This window comes from Perissodus microlepis, chromosome 14, assembly GCF_051167445.1.
Source record: "Perissodus microlepis isolate ML-2025 ecotype Zambia chromosome 14, ASM5116744v1, whole genome shotgun sequence".
In the NCBI taxonomy this organism is placed as follows: Eukaryota; Metazoa; Chordata; class Actinopteri; order Cichliformes; family Cichlidae; genus Perissodus; species Perissodus microlepis.
The window spans coordinates 28,072,671-28,098,399 of record NC_140474.1 but is presented as its reverse complement, the minus strand read 5'-3'; the positions used below and the strand labels follow the sequence as shown (position 1 = coordinate 28,098,399).

Here is a 25,729-nt window from a genome sequence, read left to right as displayed (position 1 = left end):
TGACATGCTCACTCGTTGTCTGCAAGGACAGAACAACCGGGGACCACTTTTCAGTCTCATCCTCATCCCTGAAAAGTCATTTGTGTTTCGGCAGAGTGTGTGGGAGGGCAGAGCAATCGAGGCAGGGAGAGAGAAATTTTGACTGTGAGCGAGAGTCACGGAGAGAAATAGAGAGTTGGTAAAAAAGGAAAGAAACACAGAAATCGGGACAGCAGAAGAAAAGGTGATGCAGAGCAATAAAGCGGGCGCGAACACAGTGAGCACAGTGAGGGCAGAGTGAAACCTAAAGAGGATATAGGTCACGATGCAAAGAGGAAGAGAAGCTGGACATTTTAGAACAATATGAATGAGCAAGAGAAAGCGTGCGGAAGCATAACACTGCTGAGAAAATGAGGCTCTAAGGGCACTGTACAAAAGAGGGACTAATAATGGAACTACAGAGGGCTGCTGCCTACAGCCTTTCCTGCAGGGAACAGGCAGCCAGTTAACATACATTTACTGAGAGCCAAAGTGTGTCACACCTAAATCTAACCTTGCACTACAGCAGGTCTCCTTCTTTTTTTGTCCTCACTGAACAGCTAAATGAAAGCAGTGGTTCATGTAAGCATGATGCTGATGACATAAGAGGACATAATGCATATGGTTCTTCTGCACACCTTCTAAAAACATTTGAATATCAAAGGAATAGTTGAGGTTATTACCACTTGATACCTGCTGTTATTTTAAGTCCTTCTGCTCACTTATGGTTATATTTTACCCACCATGGTTTTTGTGAGGGGTTTTTTCTTTACTTTTTCAGTAAGACCACCCCACTGAAAGCTTGCCTAATCAATCACAGTCCATGCGGTCACTTTTAATCAGATTTTCAGAGATCAGAGATATGTAGCTATATTTTAGATCTGGCTACAACAAGCGATGTCAGCATGTTCCAAGAATTGATTCCCAGAATGCATTAAATAGAAACCTGTCTTTACCATCCCGCTGCCTTTTGAAGGGTACTTTTTGATGATTCTGAGAGTACAGACATTAAACTAGAGTAAAAGCAGAAATACTGCAGCAATGTTTTACCCCAACAGCTAGTTTATGAATTACCTATGGCAGTGAAAAGCCCTGGGCATATTTAATGCAGGAGAATCTGTCCCTTTTTCATCTTTCTTTCTTTTTAAAAAAAAAACCAAAACTTTTTTCCCCAATCTGTTTTCTTTCCCTTTCCAGAAATCTGCATTTTTCCCCGCATTATGAGAGTAACAGCCAGGATTATCAGGGCAACAAGCACATGGTTTCAAGATGAGTTTATCAGCTCACCCTGACCACATTCCTCCAAAAAGAAGCATGTGAATTCATTGTGGAAGATAAGGGATCAAAGGGTTTTCACTCAACTATCACACTGCTTTCAGGAGGATAAAAACATTATTAAGGAAATATTCTTGCAAAAAGAAAGAGTGGCAGGTACAGCTGCAGAAAGCTTTCAAATGGTGGTGAGTTTTCCATCTTTTCTAAACCACGTCATGTCTGAGATCTCTGAACCTTAAAAACATAAAGGAAAGAAGTCGTTTCTGCAGGTTCAGTCAGCCAAGTGTCCAACAATCAATGCAGCAATTACAGAAGAGCGCAGAAAACCCACTGAGTGCAACACTATACAATTTAGAAAATTATAATCTAGTGTATGAAATTATGCATAGTATATTTTTAGAGACTGCACAGTTATCTGATGTAGACAAACTGACTGGACCACCGTGCACTCAAAGCAGGTCACAGGATCGGCATCAACTCCCAGTGTGACACCAGCTGGTTCAGCCTCTGGGTTCATTCAAGTGCTGTAAGGTCATTTAGTCTTTGTTTAGATCAATTTAGAATCAATTTCGAATTCGTGATGCAAGGCCACTGTACTCCAGGGAGTACAGTTGAAAATACCGATGTACAGTCCTTGCTTCAGGACACACTCTTGTTAAAAAGTCTAGGACCCACTCACTCACAGGTCCTACTCATTTGTCACTGCTAGCAGCTTTTAAGCGAGCAGGTTTTGTGCCGTGTGAGAAAGATACGCTCTCATTGCATGATCATTATACATGTAACTACAGCTGCAATCAGAGCAGAGTCATAGCCTATAACTTTTGTGTGTGGTGAGTCTGTCAGATGCAGAGCAGCCGTTTGTAGGTGGTTTTGAAGAGACTGGTTGACAGCTTTATTGTGGTTTTGGCAGTATTAAAGTAGAGCATATGTAAGCACAAAGAATAAGACAATAGAAAACAAATGTTAAGGCCTAACATCTGCTGACACCAGGCTGAAATAAGCTATTACAGTGTTTAGCGAATAGCCTGCTTAGCCCACCTAGCAGCACTTGTGCAACATGGAGGAAGGTAGCTATGGAAGCCCGTTTCCGCCACTAAATAAAAACAAAACAGCTAGTATCCATAACTCGAAATTTCGAGTTATTTTCTCGAAATTTCGACTTATTAACTCGAAATTTCAAGAAAACTAACTCGAAATTTCGAGAAATATAACTCAAAATTTCGAGTTACTTTTCTCAAAATTTCGAGTTAGCTCTGCCAATCAAAAATATACGTGAATGAGGTCGCTTTCTTGTTACCCGGAAGCATATGGCGCAGAGGAACGCGCACTCAAAAACGGATCCCAACAAATTGGCGCTTTCGCGAGTACGTTTGCTGATAGTAACACCATGTGATTCAGCTAATAACACAGGGATTTCATCATTTGTGAAGCCAGGCTGAAAACACTCAGCAATCTGTGCATTCACGACTGGATGTAATACCGGTAGCTTAGCTGTAGCATTTGTAGCTGAGGGCTTCAGCTTCCGGGTAACGAGGAAATGACGTCATTCACGTAGATTACTGATTGGCAGCGCTAACTCGAAATCTCGAGTTACTTTTCTCAAAATTTTGAGTTAATAAATCGAAATTTCGAGTTAATATTTCGAAATTTCGAGAAAGTAACTCGAAATTTCGAGAAAATAACTCGGAATTTCGAGAAAATAACTCGAAATTTTGAGTTATGGATCCTTTTTTTTTTTTTAGTGGCGGAAACGGGCTTCCATAGGTAGCAAAACTTTATCTTTGCATTTGATTTCGATTGCAGTCTGTTGTAATTAAAGTCCTTGGGCACTTGCATTTGTGGCTTTCACTTACATTTATCTATGACTGAGATCTACTCAAACTCATGTATTGCCATGAATGAAACTAGCTATGATTTTTTGCTCCATATTGCCTCACCTTTCCTCAAACCACCCACTGCTGAATCTGTCAGCCTGCACTTTAAATGCAACTCCAACTACTATAAAGGAGCAGTGTGGTGTTTGTTCTTGCACTCTGCTAATCACTAATGCTCTGAAATCTCTCAGATAAGGAAGCTTGTTTTTAATGGATTCTGGTGGTTCAAAGAAGAAAAACTTGCTTTCCGAGAGCTGATTATCATAATAACGTGCCCTTTCAGTACACAACCCTCAATTTAATCATGACAGAAATCCACTTCAAGGAATTTAAAACTCTTAGGAAATTATTTTTAGCTAAGATGGCTATATACAAGACATGAACATAAACGTCCCCAAAGATTTTGTGATATAATAGGCGGAAACACAATAGGCCACACTTCCTCCAATCTTACAAAACAAAAGCCAAAATATGGCTGCCTTCTTGTACTGCATAGTCTTGAGTGGGCAATGGAAAACTGTCCTGTCCTTATACAATATGAGTGAAACAGGCCCACAATACTGAAAGAATACAAGACCACCTAAAACATCTGGATGGAATTGATTGGATGTTATTGGTCACTTGGTAGCTGAACAGATGATGCATTAAAAAGCCAGTCATAATATGACAGCTGATACAACTTTGCAAACTCAAGCAGACCCTGTATTTTATTGGGCTTCACAATAGCAATGTTTATAATTCTTTAACAATTCAATTTTTCCCCTGAAATGCTCATATTTGGATCCTCTCGCTATCATTCCAGTTCACTTTAAAACAGTTGTAGTTTGACTGGAACATGTTGATGTACAAATGTCTTTAGCCACGTTAATTTATTTTTATTTTTATTTTCTCTGAGTGTGACTTTTTTATCATTTTTAAAGTGGTCGTAAGGCTGAGGTGAATCATTTAAAATTTAAAAAACCACCAAAACTGAGGAATGAGCCAGTGTTGTCTCTATACATTATAGACAACTTACTGAAAGCCTGTCAGAAAAACACATTATTTGTTCCCATTTCTTTGAAGCTATAAAAAAATAACAATAACACTGTTTGACAGACATAAATTGAATTTTTACACCAAAAATATATTCTCAAAGAGATATTAGCCAAAACATTGGCACTGTCTCAGGGTAAGAGTGGCTGCAAATGAACCATTTTTAAAGTAGGGAAACAGGTAGGAATGGAACTGACAGTCGGTAGCAACAGGTCTTATGGTCTTATGAATCAAATCTGAAATTTTTGGTTCAAATCAACATGTGCAGAAGAGCTCAGGAGAGACACTGAGTGTCTAAAGCCATCTTTAAAACTCAGTGGAGGCACTGTCATGGTTTGGAGCTTGGGGGAATAATGAACACAGAAAAGTACCAACAGATTTTGATCCACTATGCAATACTGTCTGGAAAGAATGTGATTGACGGCACTCAAATTTCTCCACATGACAATGATCCCAAACACACGAGCTGTGTGGAGCATACCTGGATAAAAAAAACACTCAGGTAAACTATCAGTCATGGATTGGTCTCCCCACAGCCTACGCCTCAACATTATTGAAGCAGTGTGTAAGATTTTCTTGGTGGAACAGAACAAAAGGCACCCAACATCCAAAAGGGAGCTTTGAGCGTGCTTCAGGAAGCCTGGAGAAGTATTCCTGAAGACTACTTAAAGGAATGACAAGATGGCTTGGCTAAGGGAGTTCAGGCTCTGTTGAAGAATAAAGGTGGTGCTAACACAAATTGACTTTCAAGCTTGTTAGAACTGTACAAACTCTGCTTTTGCCTTATATACTGTGTTTCCATTTATGTGTTATATGTATTGCTGCACTATGTTCTATTTTCTTAGCAAAATATAAAGAAATTGGAGATGGCTCAAGACTTTGCACAGTAACATACTTCAGATTTGTCTATAAGCCATAATGTTGCAGCTCTATTAATTTCTTTGTTTTTTCCTAAGGTCACCGTTTATATTGTTTTACTGTAAAAGAAAATATGGTAATGTGGGTTTAAAAAAGCAAAACATATTAGTTATTGGTCTTTTATGTGTTTTGAAAAATTGAACTCTACACAATAAAAGTGAGTGTTAACAGAGTTTTAACAAACCTTTTTTAAATTTATTTCTGAGTTGGTGCAACTTAGCAAGTCACAAGGCTATTCACAAATTCAGCCTATACAGCAGAGTGAGAGTCTACCTAATGAATCTAAGAGACAATCTGATGGTCCGCGACTGGGAGATTTGGGATTGGTGGAACAAACTGATGGAGTCATTACCGTCCAAGGGAAACCTTGATCCTTTGGGATCAACTGTAATTTATTTGCCAGGGGAATAAGAGGGCCCAAGCACAAACAGCCTGCCTGTTAGTGCACACCTGTGGGAGTAATGTGTGCACGGGAGCATTTCCTTTCGCCATTGATCTGAGCTCATAAAGGCTTACAATGATGAACACAGCAGCTATTCTTGGTAATACCAGAGATCAACTGAACGACCATCAGGCAGCCACTGACTGAAAGCTGCAATATATCATACACACACACACACACACACACACACACACACACACACACACACACACACACACACACACACACAAACACACACACACACACACAAGGAAGTAAATGGTGTGGGAGAGCTTGTGTAAATTATAAGACAATTAATATGAATTGTTAGAGACATGAAAAGTTTAAAACTTGGGCCGCACAATTTTTAAGAGGTACAAAGAGCCTACCATGGAAAAGAGGATGAATGAGTTAGCGTTTTATTTTTTGGGGGGTTTTGTGATACTGATGTGGCATCAAGGAGGGGTTTTTTCAAGAGCCTGCAAAGACACAATACTTATTCTGTTAGATCAAAGTCTATGGAAAGCCCCAATTTGTGCCTGCAGTTTCGCTGACTGGCATGCATGACTTTGCTCACATTTGCTGGATTTAAGAGACCGAGTTTTTTCCCCCACTTTTGTTGTACATGCAGAGCTTTTGAAACAACAGTTACGTAAATTTACAGCAGTTCTGACTTGTGAGTAAACATGAGTTTACTTGATATCTTTAAAAAGAAATTGTAAAAGTGGTCATTACAGCACAGTATCTACATGTTCCAAACAACTCCCGAGCAACTTATTTAACGAGCGAGTCAGGAGCCCTGTCAAAACCTCAAGAGCCAGCAAAGCAAAACTGCTCGTGTCGTAGCGCCCTGAAGGAGAGGATCGTCAGGGTGCCACGACAAGAGGAAGACATCCGCCTTAAATATGTATAAGCCTCGGGTTCACCCACACACTCGAAAAGAATCAAGCTAAAAGACGCTCTCATCCCAATGCCTCAACCTGCCACAGTGTGTTACAGACGAAGGCGCCGTACACATAAAGCATGTAGATTAAATTTTGTTCTGCTGTTTAGTCATGAATTACTTTGTGTCTTTTTTTTCCAGCTTTTTCAAATGATATCACCTCCTCTGCACCTGTAAACCAACAAAAAAAGCCCCATTGCAAGACTGTAGTGATTCATTTCCATCTTTGAGTCACGAAGCCGACTTGCCTTTTCAAAGACTCATAAACTAACATCAGCTCTCACAATGGCGCGATTGTCGCACTTCATCCACGATTATCTCTTTGCTCGGAGCAACGATCTTGTGGCTGGAGATGAAGCTGGCCACTGTTTGAAGTGCTGCAACTTGTCATTAAGTAAAAGTCAAAAAGCTTTAGTCACACTTTCTCTGCTTACATATGAAATTAACCAATTATTTTTTTCATGTAATAAATGGCAAACACAAATCTAAAGCAAGTTTGACAACAGCACTGACCACAAGCTGAGCTTCTGGTTTATTAAGTGACACGCAATTTCCCCGACACTCCGTTTCGCCATCTAACCCAAATGCAACAAAAAGCCCCACTGATCGCACTGCTGCATTAACAGCATCACCCTGCTTTACTACATCCTCGTGATTTCCTCATTTGCCACTGTGATTAGAGGTACAACCAACTCCAAAACCTCAAAGCTCCAAACTCCCAAATCTCTGTGAAGTGACCACATCAGATGTTTGCCCCAGATGCTTGGCCAACTGCCGTGCAAGCAAGAGGCAGCCTGTGGATTCTTTGGGGGCCTAGTTTAATGTGTGCTTAAGAGACCAAGGGACCGGGCAAATGCTGCTCTCTCTCTCCTCCAAATATCTGCCCATCATTTATTCATTCACACTCCCAGGATGGCCGCGGCTGCCATCATCTGAGGACCACGTCGTCTGAAGTTCCCTGCGCCTCTGTCGCTCAAGCGGCCACGTACACGCACGCACATGCACTTTGCGAGCGGTCCCGGAGGTCTTTTAATTTTTTGAGAGGCTATTTTTAGCGGGAAAAATAATCGAGGTGGAAAGTTCCATCTGTCCAACACTCTTGTTCCAGCTGCTCCTTTTTAGCAGCAGGCAGAAGAGGAGAGGGGGTGAAAAAAAATCTCTACTTAACAGATGAAACTGACACAAACTGCTTTTTTTAAAAAAAAATCTGCATCAGCAGCAAGAGAGGTGTTCTCTAAGTTAGTATCTGACCAGCTAAGCGGGAAACTCTCGGCACCCCTACATGTTCTTTACTCTGCTACTGGCCTATAACATCTCAGGGACTACTTGCCGCTCTCCTCTCTCTCATTGGCTTTAACTAGCAGTCAAATAGCCTAACAAAATAAAACGGTGACAATTTGAAGCGGCAAAAAAAGGCATTCTGGTAAATATGCAGTTGTTTCTCACTGGACCTGATGGTCATTGAAATATACTGTAATTACTGATGAAAATAAAAGATGATAATATTGCGACTGAGTCCAAAAGAGGAAAGGATCCAAATATAGAACTGAAGGAACCAGGAAGAACATGCCAAACTTTACTACTGGGCTTTCGGAGCATGGGCATGATGGCAGTCAGCAATGAAAAGAAAACACAAGGGTGCAGGCAAACCAAAAACAAAAAAATCACTTTTAAGGAACACAACACTCCAATCTGGCGATTTGGGAGAACTACATAGGAGGTTTTTATACTTGGAGGAATAATGAGTGGACCAGAAACAGGTGATACAGAAGACTGGCAGGAAAAAGAACAAGGCCTACAAGATGAGACTGGAAATGACTTGAGCAATAAGTATAACAATAACCCAAAATCAAAAAAGATATCATTGTTTAGCACACTTTTCTTCATCCAGACAGGTTGTTGTCTTATGGTCTGCAGATCTGGTGAGTACTCCTGCTGGAAGTAGATGAAATCTAATTTCTGGGACGGATTGAGTTGGAAAGTGGACTTGCAAACATGAGAAAACGCAGCAACCGACACGACAGATAAACCAGACTCACTGTGTAACTTTGATGCCGCCACTTTCAGCAGAGCCCCAAGAGGTTAACAAGCTCACAGAGCGAGCAGGAAGGAGAATTGGTCTAAGTTCTGCTTTGAAGCAGGCACGAACGCCCTGAATGCCAATGAGCTCTGAGAAACAGACCATGTTGTCTCTTTTTAATGCTTATTCTCGCTGAACTCTTCGGTCCAAACCTGAAAACAACGGGCTAATCTGAGAGCTTCTGTGTATTCAAACTTGAAGGATTCTATAGGAAGCGTTACGCAGGCGAGTAAACCAAAAAAAAGCAGTTGAAAAGTTCAGAGCCACCAGCTCCGCTCGAATTCAATTTGCTGAATTGACTGAACCTCTGGATCTGTCCCTGCTACGTCCTTGAGGGCTGTTCTGGGTGTATCTTTAAATCAGGACACGGTAACAGAGCGGCCCTGTGTTGGTATCACCACGGGTGTTCATTGTGACAACAGCTGAACTAATCTGTTTATCAGCATAGAGCCTCCACTGTTCATTCTTCTAACTTTTAGAAACTTTCTTCAAATGATTCCAGCACTGCAGATCCAGACGAACCCAACTTTTCTTGCGAGGCTGCTGTTGAGATGAATCCATTTCTAACTGAGAAGAGGGGATACAATATTTATGTGTAACTGGGGAGCGCTGATGGCTGAAGAGGACACGACATGTCCTCTAACTAATGCTGAAATACGAAGGGCCCTGCCACGAACTAGGCCATGATTGATGCCTGTCCGAGGAACTCATAAATTTTACTTCCTTCTGTTGCTTTTTCCTGCTTTTTAAAGCTTTTCCATTTTTTATGCATTTCTGTGGACATCCTAAGGCACTTGTGAACACAAAGTAGGGGTTTTTTTGCCACACGTGTGAAGCAAAACTACAACAAACTAATATATATGTATAAAGTCTCATGTGTAATATTTTCAAAAACAATCTGGTGTCTATTAAGACTGATCTCATCATCCTAGAGACTATGTTTGGCGTGAAAAAGTTGAGGTCAACAAACACAGAAGCCACCATGAACAATACAGACTTTGTTGCATCAGAATTTATTTATAGCAACACTGGCAGCTCCCCAGCAAGACAGCAAAAGGAGAGAAGAAAGGCTGTCCTGCTTCTCGCTGAGCAAGTTGTCTTGTTACAGAGATGCTGAACTCACATCGGTCTTACAGTTACTTAACCTAAAGTCAATGCAAAGCTGAGGTCTTTTGAGCCGGACAGACACATGGAGTGACCACAGTCCACGATGTACTATCATGGGCGTGTACATATGTGTGTAACCCTGAGTGAAGCTGACGAGAGGCCACGCATCCACTCACCGCAGAGGTACCCACAAGCCAAATAAGCAAGCAGCGGAGTAAAAACACCTGGGGAATCGGGCTAAATTGAATCTTGCACAATTGTTCGGTCCAAATTGACATGTCAGACTGGTGTGTGTGTGTGTGTGTGTGTGTGTGTGTGTGTGTGTTGCAAGGTTCAGTGCAAATGTTGCATGAAGCTCTGAGAGGAATCAGTCAATATTCAAGCATGTCTCTGCTCTGCTGTGTTTTTCAATAAAGATGTGGACCTCAGGTGAAAGGAAATTTTAATATGAGCACCATATCCATCCTTATTCAGTGAGGAAACATCATATCTGCAGCAATATATTTAGTCTATAAACGGCAGGCTGTTAATATTTTCTTTAATGTAAACTTAATCTTGTTTTTCATGAATTCCTTCCTCTCACCTAAAGCTTTAATAGGACGCACAAGTACTTGTTTTCAAAATTTTAAACTTTGGTTTTATTATTTTATAGCAGCAAGTGTGACAAACTCACTAAACTTGCAGGCACTCTCAGCGAGAACACTGTTAAATTACTGCAGGGATAACAGCACCGCTGCGCTAAGACGAAAGGGAAGGTAAACAAAAGCGCACACATATACATAACTGCTATTTGTGCACGCACACAATAAAATTCCCATCGGAGGGCTATAGGAACATCCAGTGATTTTCCTTTGGGGCTGCTCGCTCTCCTGTGCAGCCTGATCATCATACTCCTCGTTAATCGGGCGGATTACCAGCGCAACCCTCCACCGTCTGCTCCGTTTCTATTTTAAAACACAGACACTACTGTACCACGTTTTAAAGTGTATCAGTGGTCAAAAGAAGGGGCGGGTGTGTGAGGGGAGAAGAAAATCAGACCTCGGGTTGTGTAAGGTGGCCACAAGGAAAACTAAGCAGTGCGCATATGGATAAGACGTGCACAGTCAAAAGTGCTCGGTGGGGATAGCGACTAGCAAAAGGCGGAAAACTCTTTTTTTTTTTTTTTTTTTTTTTTTTTTTTTTTTGTAATGCCGGGGATTTGTCAGCGTGATCCAAACACAAAGTATTAAGGAGGGCTGGGATCATATGGCTTTTGGAGAGGCAGAGCCCAAGAGACAATTTAATTCCAGGTTCCAAGGGTTCCAAGTCTGTTTTTATACCAGTTATAGACATATATGGTCATGGTGACTTATCCAAGTTACAAAAGAGCCACGTTATTATTAGTAGTATTAGTATTAGTAAGTAATAGTAGTAGTGGTATCATTAACCTACCAGGCGCTTTCAGTTTATAGTTGGCGCACAGACTACGTTTCCAAGTGTCATATAACTTACCCTCCATGCAGAAAATGACCATCCAGGCTATCCATAGATCTGAGTTATGGAACTTCACCATGGCTGGTAACTGTTCAGTAGTAACTCACTTTCAATTTAAGACCACTTCCTCCGTTCTTTATGGAGGTCTCCGCTCACAGTTTCCTCAAAGAGAAGTAATTGTTCCTTATAACAACATGTAAGCGATGTGGGGGCTTTTACGCAGCGCGCATTCTCCAAACGCTATCCACCAATCCACCTTTCTATCCAGCAGGCACTCTTCTTCACTTCAGAGCTTGTTTTTAAAACTAACTAGCCTCCCTCCCGTTCTTTGGTAGCCGCTGGACACTCCAAGGCTATTTTCTTTCCCCGACCACTCCAATCAGTTTACGCACGCTTGGAGAAAAAAAAGAAAACGAAGAATCACTCTCCACCTGCTGATGTTCCAAAAGTCTGTCCACTCTCGCTGGAAGTAACTTACAAACACGACTGAAACTGACACTTTCCGCGCCCGCTCGGTGATTCTCTCCAACGCGTCTTGTTGCGCTCCATGGTTTTTCGTCTGTTCGGCTGCAGCTGAGCAGACCCGAGCGTAAGTCGGAAAGTGTGGGGGAAATGTCCCACTTCCGGTCGCTGTTTTTCAAAGTAAACGAAAGAAAAAAATCAAATGGGAGGTATTTGATAGAAAAAAATTATAAAGTCAAATCGTCACGATTGTTAGATGGGGATAAAGGTCAGATGTGTCAGTACCTTCGATCATGCCTGAATTGCCTCATCGATCATCTTTACAATTCACTGCAGTCATGAGGTCGATACATATGAACACTGGTGGGTTAACATTTCATTTTTACTTTTCTAATTATCTTTCTTGCTTTTTGCTTTTGAGGTGCTACTTAAGCATTAAAAATAGCCTCCCAACTTGAAAATTCACATTTTATTCCATTGCCATTTATCCAAACTAGCAAACAGGGACAGCAGAATCCAGCACCGTCAGGCTGGGCGACTACACGCCTAACCTCAGTTGGCTTTTATTTTGTAGGCAACACCCCACTCTGTCCGCGAGGGCCTGGCTGTGTCCGTGAGGCTTGACGGCGCTCAGCGGCGGTCGATTGAGACGAGCTCGAGCCTGGCTGTTGCTGGGAGACCGTTGACGCCAGACGAAAGAGAGACGTTCGCGCCCTCCTGCGGCGCGTCCACAAAAGGCCCAGTAGAATGAAATAGAATAGACCAGAAAGCTTTGCACACTTCTGTGTGAATAATTTTCTCTGCCTGTCACGGTGACAGCATTCATCAGTTTGTTTGATATTGCTGCTATATTTGAGCTCTGTGTTCATTTTCATAATTTGGAATGTAAACAAGAGAGCGTTGTCACTGCCACACCAGAGGAGCCTATAATTAGAATCAGTCAGGAGAGCTCTTCTCTGAGAGACAATAGCTGCAGATCTCTTTACAAGAAAGCAAAGTTACTTCTCTGAAAGTCTCTTAAAGCCGTCTGCATGCATTCAAAAGAAGATAGAAACTTGGACTATCCGTGCATTGGTGGTTCTTGGTGTCCGGGGATGGGCGTCCGGGTATGCACCGGCTCACTCCTGGTGGCTGCTTGTCGGGGCCTGGAGCCTGGGGCTCACTCGGGCCCCTTCGTTGGGTGGGGTGCCCTCGGCATCTCGGCCCGGAGCTCGGTCACTCTGGCACAGCTGGCTGCCGGCGGAGCTCACAGGCACGTCATTGCAACCCCCCCTCGCTTCTGCTCCGCAGCTGCTGAGTGACCCCTCATCTGGGGCTCTCCTCAGCTCTTTCCAGGAGAGTGGCACGGTTGCCCCTCCGTTGGTCTTCCTTGGTCTCTTGTGGTCTGAGGGCCTCTGGATGTCTGGAGCCTGGATCTCCTCCATACCTGCTTCGTGCCCTGGAGGACGGGGCTGTGGCTCCCCACACCCTCTAGCAGATCATTGCATGAAGGAACCTTTTAAATACAAGCGCACTCATGGTCACAGCTGTACACACGGGTGCTCACACACACAAACTACACCCTTTTTGGCTCCTACCTCAAAGCACACTGTGCGCTGTCGATCCTACGTGCTGCACAATAATATTCAATATTTAGTATTTACTGTTATATTCACATAGATCATCGCAATGATGTTGTTTATTATATTGATCTTTTTTTTTGCTTGTTTTCTCTTTTTTCTTTCTCAACAGGTGATCCAGGTGATTGGATTGTTTGTTTTGTTGGTATTTGGGGTTTTGCCCTTTATCACCGTTCCTCTTCCCCGCTGTTTTTCTTTCCCTACCTCTCTTTCTTTCTCCCTTTTCTTTCCCCCAGTCATGTCTGTCCAGTATTCAGCAAGTGAAAATAAAATAAAATAAAATATATTTTTTTTAAAGGAGAAGCAACAAATAGAAACAAAAACTTGGACTAGACTGTGGCTGTGGCAAAGAAGGAAATAAAATGGAAATCTCTTTTTCACTAAAGAGTAGCACAGGGATGAGCATGAACTCACAGGCTAAAGGAACTCATCAGCGATTAAACAAGCTACCAAGGACACTGCATCAAACAACCTACGTACGGCATCTAATTACTCTGATCCACTGATCTCACTTAGCTCATCTCTGCACTAAATGCCTGCTTATATCTTTTCTACTTCACAGGATTCTCAGTCTTGTCAGTCTCAGAGCATCAGAACATCAAAGGAGAAACATTATGAGTGAAGCATTTGTAGATTTTCTTCACTAATTAGATTTTTCAGAATTTAAAAAAAGTGCAGCATAAGCCATGATGGGGGGCAGCACCAAATACATCACTCCATGCTTTTATTTTTATTTTTTCCAGCCCTAAAAGCTGCTGGCAGGTATTCACTGTTTGCCACAGCAAGTAGATAAGTTGAACATTGGAGCATCTTAAAAAGGCTCGAGGGCTTCCCCTCGCTCTGTCTCTCTGCTTGAACTTTAAACTTTCCTCTCATCCACTCGCAGCTCCCTTTCTGAAAAGGGCTTGCAACCTTTGTGATATTCATGAAAGATGCTTGAGGGGCAAAGTTACACCCAGTGCAAAGGACCAGGGCTTAAAAGTTTGAAGAGACATACGGTGTTTGGCATCATACTTAAAAAAGAGCTCTCAGTGTCACCCAAAGGCAGAATGAATTAAAAGGTCTCTTGGAAAGAAAAATTTAAAATTAAAAAAGAAAAAAGAAAACTTATTTGACATGAATCATTGCAGGGCTATATGAACGATGCAGATCTAGCTTATGTTGCTATTGTTTCTTATTATACAACACACTGACTTAGTAGCCTGCTGTGTTTTGGTTAGGGGTTTTTTGGGTTTTTTTTTTTACATATAATCGAAAGAATCTTCCTCTTTCACTTGCTCCCAGAGGGCGCCATAGTAAATCATCCACCTACTCTTTGCTCAGCTTTCACATCAGTCCTCCTCATGTCCTCCTTCACTACATCCACAAATCTTCTCTGAGGTCATCCACTTTTTCTCCTTCCTGGTAGCTTCATCGTCACCATCTTTGTACAGTTTATTCATCGATACTCGTCTCCATGCACTCCACCGTGCCTGCGCTCTCTTCTTCACCTCTTATCCATCTTCACCACCTCTGCTATGTGTGTCTTTACTGCTACACCTGCCTCCCTCTTATTCACACTTATTCTGTCCATACCTCCACCTGCTCCCTATAAAAGCTATAATCCACGGAGATTCCCGCCTGACCTCATCTGTCATTCTGCTTTCTCTAGATCTAGACAGTGCAACTCCTTCTGACTAGGGATGTGTATCGAAAACCGGTTCTTGTTGAGAACCGGTTCCCACTGTTTCAATTCCTTGGAATTGTTTGCCATTTTTGCAAACGATTCCCTTATCGATTCCAGTCGCCCCGAATGACGTCACCACATTGCGGAGCGTCATTTACCTGGCAGGAAACATGGCGGCTCAAACGCTCAAAAGTTTGGTTATACTTTACTAGAACGGATGACAACAGGGCAACTTGCAATACTTGCAAAGTAGATATTTCATTTAAGGGAGGAACACTACGACTACGCTCACAAAACACGCGATGACCTTAAATGAATGTCGTGTTTTTAATTCCGCTCCGGACTCGTGAATCTCAACCCAGCAGCAGCGGTAACGTTTGCACGTCCTCTCCCGTTAACACGGCAGGTAAATAATCAACTAACAGTGCATATTATGTTAGCGCGATCTGCCTTATTACAAAACCTGCCATTACTGTGCATTTAGGTGACCATGATGAGAGAGACAGACAGAGTCTGGCTGGCTCAGATGCTGGCAGTTCTCGCTGCAGTCTACTGGTAGCGTCTCCTTTCAGGCCAGGATAGACGAATGTCACCGAGCAGTGACTAAGTTTGTGGTCAAAGGCTTGCACCCATTTGCCACAGCAGATGCCCCCGATTTTCGGTAAGTGAATGTGTTTAATTGTAGGCAGGGACATTACTGGATATTCTTGTGTAATTGCTACAGAATAATTTATGTTATACTTTGTTATTGCTACAAAAGAATATTTATTTTATTATTTTACATTTACTATTTTTTTTCCCGGGGATCCTGTGACACCCCATTGAAGAGCCGTAGGCTGGATCTCTTAAGATCTCACTGTTGGGTTTGTAAGGCCATGTTACTGCTAAATTTCTATCTTGTTCAAAGAGAAGATATAAAACAAAGTTCTAAGCTAATCGACCTTAGTGTTCTCCTTTTTTTAAAAAAAGAATCAATAAGAGAATCGATAAAGAATCGAATTTTTAAACAGAATCGAAAATGGAATCGGAATCGTGAAAATCTTATCAATACCCATCCCTACTTCTGACCATCTCCAAACTTCTCCATCAACACTCTAAAAGCAAACATCACACCTGCAGTGCTTTTTCTTGGCATGAAGCTAAGCCTGTCTCCTTAAACTGGCTTCTTTCTCATTTCTTCATGGTTTGACTCGTCCACTTCATCCCTCCCTCTTTATCCCATAGCTCTCCACATCAGCACACTTCTTGTCCATCCCTCAGGCATGCGCTCACTCACCAAGATTATGGTGAACAGTCTGATCAAAAAGCCCAATGCCCTCTGGTCTACACCTCCACAGGTATGTCATCTGGACCTGCTGCCTTTCCACTCTTCATCCTTTTCATAGCTGCCCTCCCTTCCTCTTTACTAATCCTCTGCAGGTCCTGATTAATTTACTGTCGTCCATCCATTCTCCTCTCTTTCTCTTTACCATCATAACTGACAAAGACAAATTTGCAAAGCTAGGATCAGACAATATGCTGCATATTTAAATGGTCTTGTTTTTTCTGTCAATCATTTCTGCTGTAGTTGAGTTTTTCACCTTTTCATACATCCACAATTTAATGGAGAAAGACAGAGCTTCAGCAGTTTTGCCTCTGTAGGCCAGAACAGATGATTTTAAATCAAGGCATATCCTGATTGTTTGACTTTAAATCCGCTGTGGTATGTACAGGAGACAAACTGAGGCAAACTAAAGTTGTGTCTTTGTCTAACAAATTATGGACCTGCTGCATGTTAATGGTTTCTGACCTCTCGTTCTCCTCTGACTTTCAGTTTGCATATCTATGTCATTTGTCAGAAGCTGAAGAGAAATCCAAATGATGCAAGTGATGCGCTAATTAGGTAAGAGAAGTTCAACAGAAACGAAAAGGGGACAAAAAAAGCAAAACAATGAAATCACATGTTTTTTCTAAAGTGAAAAACATTTTTAGCACAAATAATTCATACATTCTTCTGACCGAAGAAGACATATTCCTCTAATTCTCCTGATTCTCTTCTTACAGGTTAAAATAAGGTTTAAACATGATGGATGGGTAAAACTGAGTTTCTCCAGCAGCCACAAACAGATGTGTGCTTGATGTATTATTGATTTCCTTCTGAAACCTGCTCCATTTTATTTTTTTTCTGCACCTCCATGAAAGATTCAAAAGACCTGAAGGAGATCCTCGATGCTAAACGCTGTACTACTCCTCTCTGACAGACCTGGCTGCAGTTCACCATAACTTTAATATTGATGTCAAGTAAACGAGCGATCCTTTGCTTTAGTGCTGCATCATGTCTTCTTTGAGTTGTTTTGCCCTTGTTGGCTGCGAGCGTTCACCTTTTTCTTCCAACCTCTTTATGGCCGAGTAGTTTTGGTTTATGAGCAGCTGAGTATTTCTATCTCCTGTCACTTTTGCTTCTACACAGTTTTCTGAGATTTTTGCCAAACATTATGCTTCTTTTTTTTTAAAGAACAAACTATTCAAACATGGTGCAAAATGAAATCCAACACACAGGAAGAGGGTGGAAAACAGCATGTGTTAAAGTATTTCAAAGTAAAAATAAGACTAATATTACTGAACTACAAACAGTTCGTGATGAAGTCATCATGTTGCATACCTTGATGAGGTCAACAGACTTTAAAATGGCAGTGGCAGACCTTTTAAATGAATTGGTAGGTAAAAACAGTGTTGTTACTGTCGCCTAAGGGTTAGTACCTCTAAAAATCAAAAAGGAGACGTGATCGGAGTTACAAGTCTAACTTCTTATTTATATGTTTATGGTTTAAGGCCTCAGTTATTAGACAGCACATGATTATATACTACACAAGACACTAATATCAAAATATAGAGCGCTTAATAAATGCAATAGAGTCCCTGTCATAAAGCACACATATTTTAGAAATTTGTATAAAAAATAAATAAGTCAAATAATAAAAGTGCTATGCTATTATTTTTAGGCAAATAAAAAACTGAAAACTTTTTGACAGTCTCATTTCTTATTGAATTTCAAATAGTTTCCAGCTGTTTCCAGAGACTTGCCCTGGATGAATCTTTTCGTTGCATCTTTCTTTGAATCCACCAAATCTGTTCAACAGGATTCAGTTCTGGACTTTGTCTTGATCAGTCCATCAGTTCCACTTCTCTAGATTCCTCCGTCTTGGTCAAATAGTCACTGCAAGGTTTCAAAGTATGTGCGGGGCCATTGTTGGCATATGAACCCATGGCCAATCGGTTTCAGTCCAGAGAGAAATCCATGATGCACTAAGATGTTGTGGTAGACCTTTTTATTCATGATGCTGTTGACGTTCACTAATTTTCCCACTGCGTTTCCAGAACTGGAACCCCCATACTCTCATGGAATCTCTATTGTGTTTCACAGTGGGTGCAGTGTGGTTAGCATCAAAGCCTTCCTCAGCTTTTCTGTGGACATAAACACAGTGATGCTCACCGAAGAGGACTTGTCCTTCCAGAGTACGTTCTTCCAGTCATCTACAGTTCAGTGTTTCTGCTCTCTGGAAACTCTGAGGTCTTTCTGGTTGTTTGCAGGCTTCTTAGTGGCTATTATTCCATTTAGGCCTTGTTTATTCAGTCATTATTTTGGAGACTTTCTCAGACTTTGATCTAGAAGCTTTTATCTCTACCTGAATCTCAGCAGTGGTCTTTCTTTTGTCTCTAACACTTAAATCGTGGAGGGTCTGACATCTACCTCAGTCAACTTTTGTTTTCTGCAAGCACCAGTCTCAGCAATCAACTCCAAAGCGTACTTGACCACGCTGTGAGAACACCATATTTCTTGCCCTCTTTGTGTTTTAATGCAGACTCCTTCCGTTTCATTGAGTTCTTGACATTTTAGCATTTTGAACAGGAGGGAAGAATTTCAAACTGAATTTAGAGCAGTCATTTAGGAAGCAGACATAGTCAATACAACGTTTAAACTGAGCATAAGAATGATGAAAAAGTGACTCTGAAAATGCTGTGGATGTTGGCGCCAGACAGGGTCGTCTGAATATTTCAGAAACTGCTGATGTTCTGGGATTTTCCCACACAACCATCTCTAGGATTTACAGAGAGTAGTCTGAAAAAGAGAAAAATATCCAGAGAGCAGCTTTTTCTATACGAAAATGTCTTGTTGATGCCAGAGGACCAGTGTTGGGTAAGTTACTTTAAATTAGTAACTTAGTTACATTACTAGTTACTTTTATCAAAAGTAACTCAGTTACTTCAAGTTACTCGTTACTTTCAGAGTAACTAGTTACTAGGGAAAGTAACTTTGGTTTTACTCAGAATTCTCTTGTTAATGTGTTGCTTCCATAACTGGATACCCAGCAAGATTACCAGTCTTCTAGCTTTCTTACTTGCCACAGGTGCACTGTGCCACCTACCAATAGAAAGGAAAAGATAATGTGCATATTTCCACGAGAGAAATCCCACGCCTGGACCGTCGTTGACCGCCGCCGTGATTCTAGCCTACGTCACAGCGTCATGTGCGCTTTTTACATCCAACACGAAAACTGCAGTCGTGGTGCTTTCGATTGTACTCGGAACTCTGAAATTCTGCCTTCCGAGTAGGAAGATGTAGGTAACACCAGACTGCAGATGAGCTGCATACAGGGCTGAACTGGGACAAAAAATCAGCCCGCGCATTTTGACTAGAGACCGGCCCACCATTATAGCAAAAATCATAAAGCCTTTGAATGAAAACAAACGCTGTTGTGACAGTGATGTACACTGTTTTGACGGTATATGCATCAAGCTATCAATCATTTATTGTAAGATTCAGATAATTATTTTTTAAAAGCTAGATATTTTAAATGAGAATAAGAAAGAAAAGTACTTCTTTGTGCCCCCCTCTCCCTGTTAATGCCCTACCTGCCCCCCTGGCAAAACTTTGCTAGACCCGCCCCTGCAAAGTTACCAGCTGTCAACTGTAAGAAAAGGATCCTGGTGTTATTTCTCAGAAACAGTTCATAACTTCCCTTCAACTCATTCATGTCACCTAAAAGGTAAACCTGTTTCTCCATCACCTGTTCAGCTCTGATGATTCAGTAAGGACATCTCCTGGTTTCATCTTCATGTTTCCCTCTCACCAGATAACCAAACCGATATCATGCTTTTACAGCTGTGACTCCAGCAAACATCAGCTGATAGTAGAAAGTAATATTAACTAAATTCTAACAACAGCTGATTGTGCTGGTTTAACGCGACCTCTGCTGGTTTCTTCTTTCTGGTGCAAAGTGAGCGATAAGCAAACAAGATAGACGGGACTTGCGACAGAAAAGCCGATCAGCTGATCATTGATCAGGTTCCTGATTGAAGTAGAAACAGGAGAGGGAGGGGAGAGAACGAGAGGCAGCTGTGTAGCAAAGACAGAATAACTCCAGCTTTGTGTCTTTTTCATTGTATTTGAAGTACGGGACAAACTGTGTTCCTTTTCACCTCAATACAAAACGGGTAATATTTTCTCTGAATACGAGACGATTCCGTTTTTTAGGGGACGGCTGGCAACTCTAATAATTAACCTTATGAACAAAATAAAGTTCAACATCAGTAACATCATAGCACCCACCCAGCTGTATAGAAACTCCGTCATGCTAGCTAGTACCCAGTACGAAAAAGTCAGCATAACGAAAATAAACTCCACCCAAACTTGGTTTATATCTGACCCAGATAGACTGCAGGTCATAACTTTTTACCTGAAGTTCAGTTCACGTGGCAGCCGCCTCGGGTCTCTGCTCCTCCTGCCTCCCCTTTAACTCATCCACCTGCTGGCCTCCACCACTTGCTAATGTTACTGAATCTGTGGAAGCTCCGCGATAGCCACCACACGAAGTAACGAATATCGACCAGTGTTGGACAAGTTACTTTGAAAAAGTAATTAATTATAGTTACTAGTTACTTCTTCAAAAAAGTAACTGAGTTAGTAACTGAGTTACAATATTCTAAAAGTAATTAATTACTTGAAAAGTAACTATTGCGTTACTTTAAAAAAAAACGTTTAACCCTCTGGGGTCCAGGGTATAATTGGCCATTTTTAACTACTTTTGATTCCCCCCCCACACACACACACACACACATTTTACCTTTAAAAACGATTTACTTTGCCTTCTTTTCAGCACAACCTCACGTGTCTGAATTTACAGTTATGTTTTCATTTTGACATACTGTATTAACACAATTGATCTAAAATCAGACAAAAAACATAAAACCAGAGTAGAAAAGGTAATATTTTTTACTGTAACAACCACAAACATGTTTAATGAATCATATTTCATAACTTTAAATGCAAATATAAATTGTCAATTTTAAAATCCTATGCACAAGTTTTGCAAACAACAAAGTTATTTGCAGCCATTTACCTTTTACCTTGATTTTTTTTTTTTTAAATAACCATTTCAAACTATTTACAGAACAATCAGCTGTTCTGCATTCAATAAGATGCCACACAAATTATTTGTGCCACTCCAAAAAAAATCATTTCTGTCCACTACAAAGGAGAACATCACAGCCTGATACCTGCAGGTCTGACAGCAGGTGTATCACTCCTGTTTCTACCTGGAGACAGCAGTCGCCTCATTGTTCTGACACACAACACAAAACTATCCACAACACTACACAAGACAACACATTAACTACACACTCCAAACACGCTAAACGTCACAAATCTCTCACATCTCAAAACTCGCTCTCTCTCTCTCTCTCTCTCTTGCCGTCACTCCTAAAACTTCCCCTGTTTTTATTTTTTTTGTTTAGTTTTTTTGCTCATAAGCAGAGAGTGCTTGCTGCGCTGTCCTTAGACAGTAAACGTGACGAAACTATTGAGGAAAAAACGCCGCATATATATTGTTTATCATGACTCTGGTTTTACGTGGCCTATCAACACAATTTATAAACTGGTATATATCACCTTGTTGCTTTGTCTTGAAGTGGTCATGTGATTGGCTTACCACGACTACTTTATTCTTCCTCAGTCAAACAGCAGCACTTGTGCGATTGTTTTGCCCCCTTAGCTCCAGGTGTTGTGCTAGACCAGACCTTCCCAAAGTGTGGGGCCCACCCCCAAGGGGGGGCACAAAGCCATTGCAGGGGGGGCGCGGTATGAAAAGGGGAAAAAAAAAACAAGGCTTGGACACTGCTAGCATAATGGACAGGTTTTTGATGGGGCTCCCACAGAAACGCAAAGCAGGAGATGAAGCATCGCTGAATATGTTTCCAAACCAACTTCATTCTAAGCCAAAGACTAGAAAATATGGTGAAGCATATCTTCCCTTTGGCTTCACCTGCACAAGTGCCAAGGTAGGTCTCCCCTGCATAATTGGTTTTCCCTTCGTCGGGAGCAGCGCTGGGCTCTTCAAATCACGGACAAACAGTATCCCACATTCTTGATTTTTAGTTCACAAACACTTCTTATAATGACTAACTACTCCTGACATTTTGGAGATGTTAGCTCTTTATACAGTAAAGTTACAGCAGGATACAAATAACATCAGGCTGATCCTGCCACAATTTGTTCCCCCGGTTCAAATCCCGGACAAACAGCATCCAACAGTTTTTTATGTTTTTAAACCAATTTCCACAGAGAGGCATTTTTTGAAAAATGTATTGATAGCAATGTTGAATATCATTACACAGGAAAAAAACAACTACACGTAAAATAATTACACCATGACGCCTCTGCCTTTCTAAATAGAGGGACAGTAACTGCGTGTGTATGTAAGCGTCTAAAACCTGAAGATAGAGACAAAATACTGTTAATCTGAATATCTGCCATTCTGCAATTCATCTCATGTAAACGATAACGTGGCGCACAGCGTGACGTGAAAAAAAGGCACATTGACATTGCATGATGAACTCTGTATTCCTCGTCCACACATAAACGCAAAAAAGGAGTTTTAAAAAAATCTCAGTTTTCAGTGATTCGAAACGCCGTTTACATGTGGAAGAAAGGTCCAAACGCATAGAAAAAGGTGCGTTTTCAAAAATACCCGTGTACGTGTGCACATAGCGTAAAAGAGTTAGTAGTTTATTTTCTTACTACCTGTAATTTATTGCAGATTACTTGTATTTACTTAATTGTTTACTAAATGTTTGAGGTGTGAAATAAACCGCAATGGAGCAAAATATGGGTGTGTGTGGTTGGAGGATGTGTTTGTGCGTGTGTGCGCGTGGGGGGCGAACATTTTTCTTGTAAAACAAAGGGGGGCCTAGCAAAAAAAGTTTGGGAACCACTGTGTTAGACAGTGATCGTGATTACCGTCCGCTGCTTAAAGCTGTAGCGTCCAGATTACTTACAGCTACTTCCGTACAACTGATATAAGATGCCGTAAGCTGAACAAAGCTTCAACCGTCTGTTTGTTGAAAAATAGTAACAGACCGCATTTTCTTGTTAGTAACTGTAACGGTGTTGTAACGATAGGAATAGTGATTAGTTAGATTACTCGTTATTGAAAAAAGTAACGCCGTTAGTGACGCCGTTACTTGTAACGCCGTTATTCCCATCACTGATAACGACCCTATCTAAATCCCAGTAACGATTAACGTGTTTCTGATTTTGGCATAATAACTAGTTACCGTGCTCGTTACCACAATAATAACGTAGTTATTATAACGCGTTACTTAATAACGCGTTAGTCCCTACACTGGCGGTATGTGGGCCATGTGTAAGCACATTGTGTGGGCCAGATCTGGCCCATAACAATTTTGCTATGTGGGGATCAGGCTGGTGGTGTAATGGTGTGGAGGACACACATTAAAAGAAGCAAAGGACACACACATTATTGATGTGCAGCTGACAAATCGTGTTATGCTGACATGGACCGAAAACCCTTGCCAAACGTTTCCAGCAACTTGTTGAATCTGTGAAACAAATAATTTAGGCAATTCTGAAGGAAAAGGGGGTTCAGTCCAATCCTGGCCTAAAATAAGTCATCTGTGTGTATGACTTCCTGTGAAAATTTCTCATCTTTCAACAGTGACTATTCTTCGACTCCTGCTGCTTTCTCCATTGTAAATCTGAATCCACAGCCGTGACTGATTACAAAATCGTGCTGAAAAAGTACTCCTTTTATAATTAGAAGCTCTAATCAGCCACTGGCTCCATCAATCACTGAGTCCCAGAGTCCTTTTGCAAGCTGAATGGAGGAGTATTTTTTAACTTTTAAAAAACCTTCACTTCTACCTCTGATCTTTTTGTCTCTGGTAAATTATAAAAAGTGAAAGTGTTAGTGCGGTTTTGGAAAATTTTGAAAAGTCACCGGACAAGACGTTTAAATGTAAACTTGGTCAAGTCTTCAGATGCATGTCGACAAGTAGTCATAATGATAAAACATCTCCAAGGTGAAGGGAAAGAAAATTAAATGAGCAGTGGGGCACAGTTTAAAAATGAACCTGTCTGGTTCCGATCATTTGTCAACGTGAAGTGTGCTTCACAGCTTGTCCGCATCACCCAACCACAAAAAAGGGACACAGCCTACTTTTACTGGCTGTTTAAACTTCATGAGTTAAGTCACACAGACACAAGCTGCATCTTTCAGATGTGCTCACTTCTTAATGTCAGTCATGTCACAGGGAGGTGCTGTTGCTTTAAAGTCCTCCAGGCTTTCTTTTTGTAGGACAAAAATGCAAATATAGTTTGTGTGTGTTAGAAAAAATAAAAGATGATAAACACGCATGACAATATGACAGTTTCACATTAAACACAGATACAAACACAAGTGCAGAAACAGAACAGTGAAGGGGATGAGGTTGGCTGTATAGCAATCATGGTGGGCACTCTTAGCATATGATTTTTATTGTTTTGTGTAATGAGAGGAAACCACTCTGGATGTAACATGAGAACAAAGACCAGGTTTTTGTTCTGTTTTGTTTTTTAAATCAGGGTCATTTTGTTCTTTAAAGTTGAAGCCAATTTCTCTAAATATCTGGGATCTTTCAACAGGTTGAAGCTGATTTACTGATTTTTTTGTTCGGTCTTACCAGCTAAGAAATTTTTTTCTTTGTTAATGGGTTTCTTGTATGACCACATTATCATAGGGTTTTTACCTTACTATATAAAGTGCCTTGAGGTGACTGTTGTTGTGATTTGATGCTACATAAATAGCACTGAACAGAATGTTGTAATTGCTGTATTTGATGACCTGTAATTGGTTTGTCAATGACATCAATGTGTTAAACTGGAAGTTTCTTACATATCTGATCAGTGTCAGGCCAGGCAGAATTTAGGTTGGTGGTCCAATGTCATACCTGCTGAGTATGACACTTTCTTTCCCACGTCACTAGTTCTATCAATAATTTAGAGCAGGGATGTGAAACTCCTTCTACATCATGGGTCACACACAGCTCACTTTGATGTTAAGTGTCTTTCCGGGGCCAATTCTCACCTCTGGGCATTATGTTTGACATCTCTGATGTAGAGTGTCCAAACTATTTTTTAGGTTTTTGAAGTGTGGTCAATTTATTTCTGGGATTTTCTTTTTAAGATGGCAAATATTTGTTCTTGCTTGTGCACGACTACTCTGTCCTCAACTGATCCATCCATCGACATAGAGGCCAGTTTCCAGGAGGAAAGAAAAGACTTAACATTTTACATCTCTTTTTCCACTCCAGTCTCCAGTTTAAATGATCTTTAATTCACAGTTTCACAGGAAAACTGCTTCTTTTAGTATACGTACATGCATCTAAATAAGAAAACATTTACTTAAAAAACAAATTTAAAAATATAAACCCAACTATTATTCATAAAAGTCACCGGTTTAAGAAGAAATATTCGAGTGGTTTATTTACTTTAGTCCAAGTCTTTTTTATTTTGCCAAAACAAAAAT

At 41.0% G+C, this 25,729-nt stretch overlaps 1 protein-coding gene across 1 annotated transcript in view; it reads right to left on the bottom strand.

Annotated features, from left to right (window-relative positions):
* The window catches only part of igsf11 (immunoglobulin superfamily member 11), a 115,550-nt gene extending 103,816 nt beyond the window's left edge, over window positions 1-11,734 (bottom strand). The window contains exon 1 of the mRNA XM_084951918.1: window positions 11,160-11,734. Coding sequence (XP_084808044.1) covers window positions 11,160-11,220 — 61 coding nt within the window. The 5' untranslated portion in view covers window positions 11,221-11,734. The remainder of the gene's footprint in view (window positions 1-11,159) is intronic.
* Between the last annotated feature and the right edge of the window lie 13,995 nt (window positions 11,735-25,729).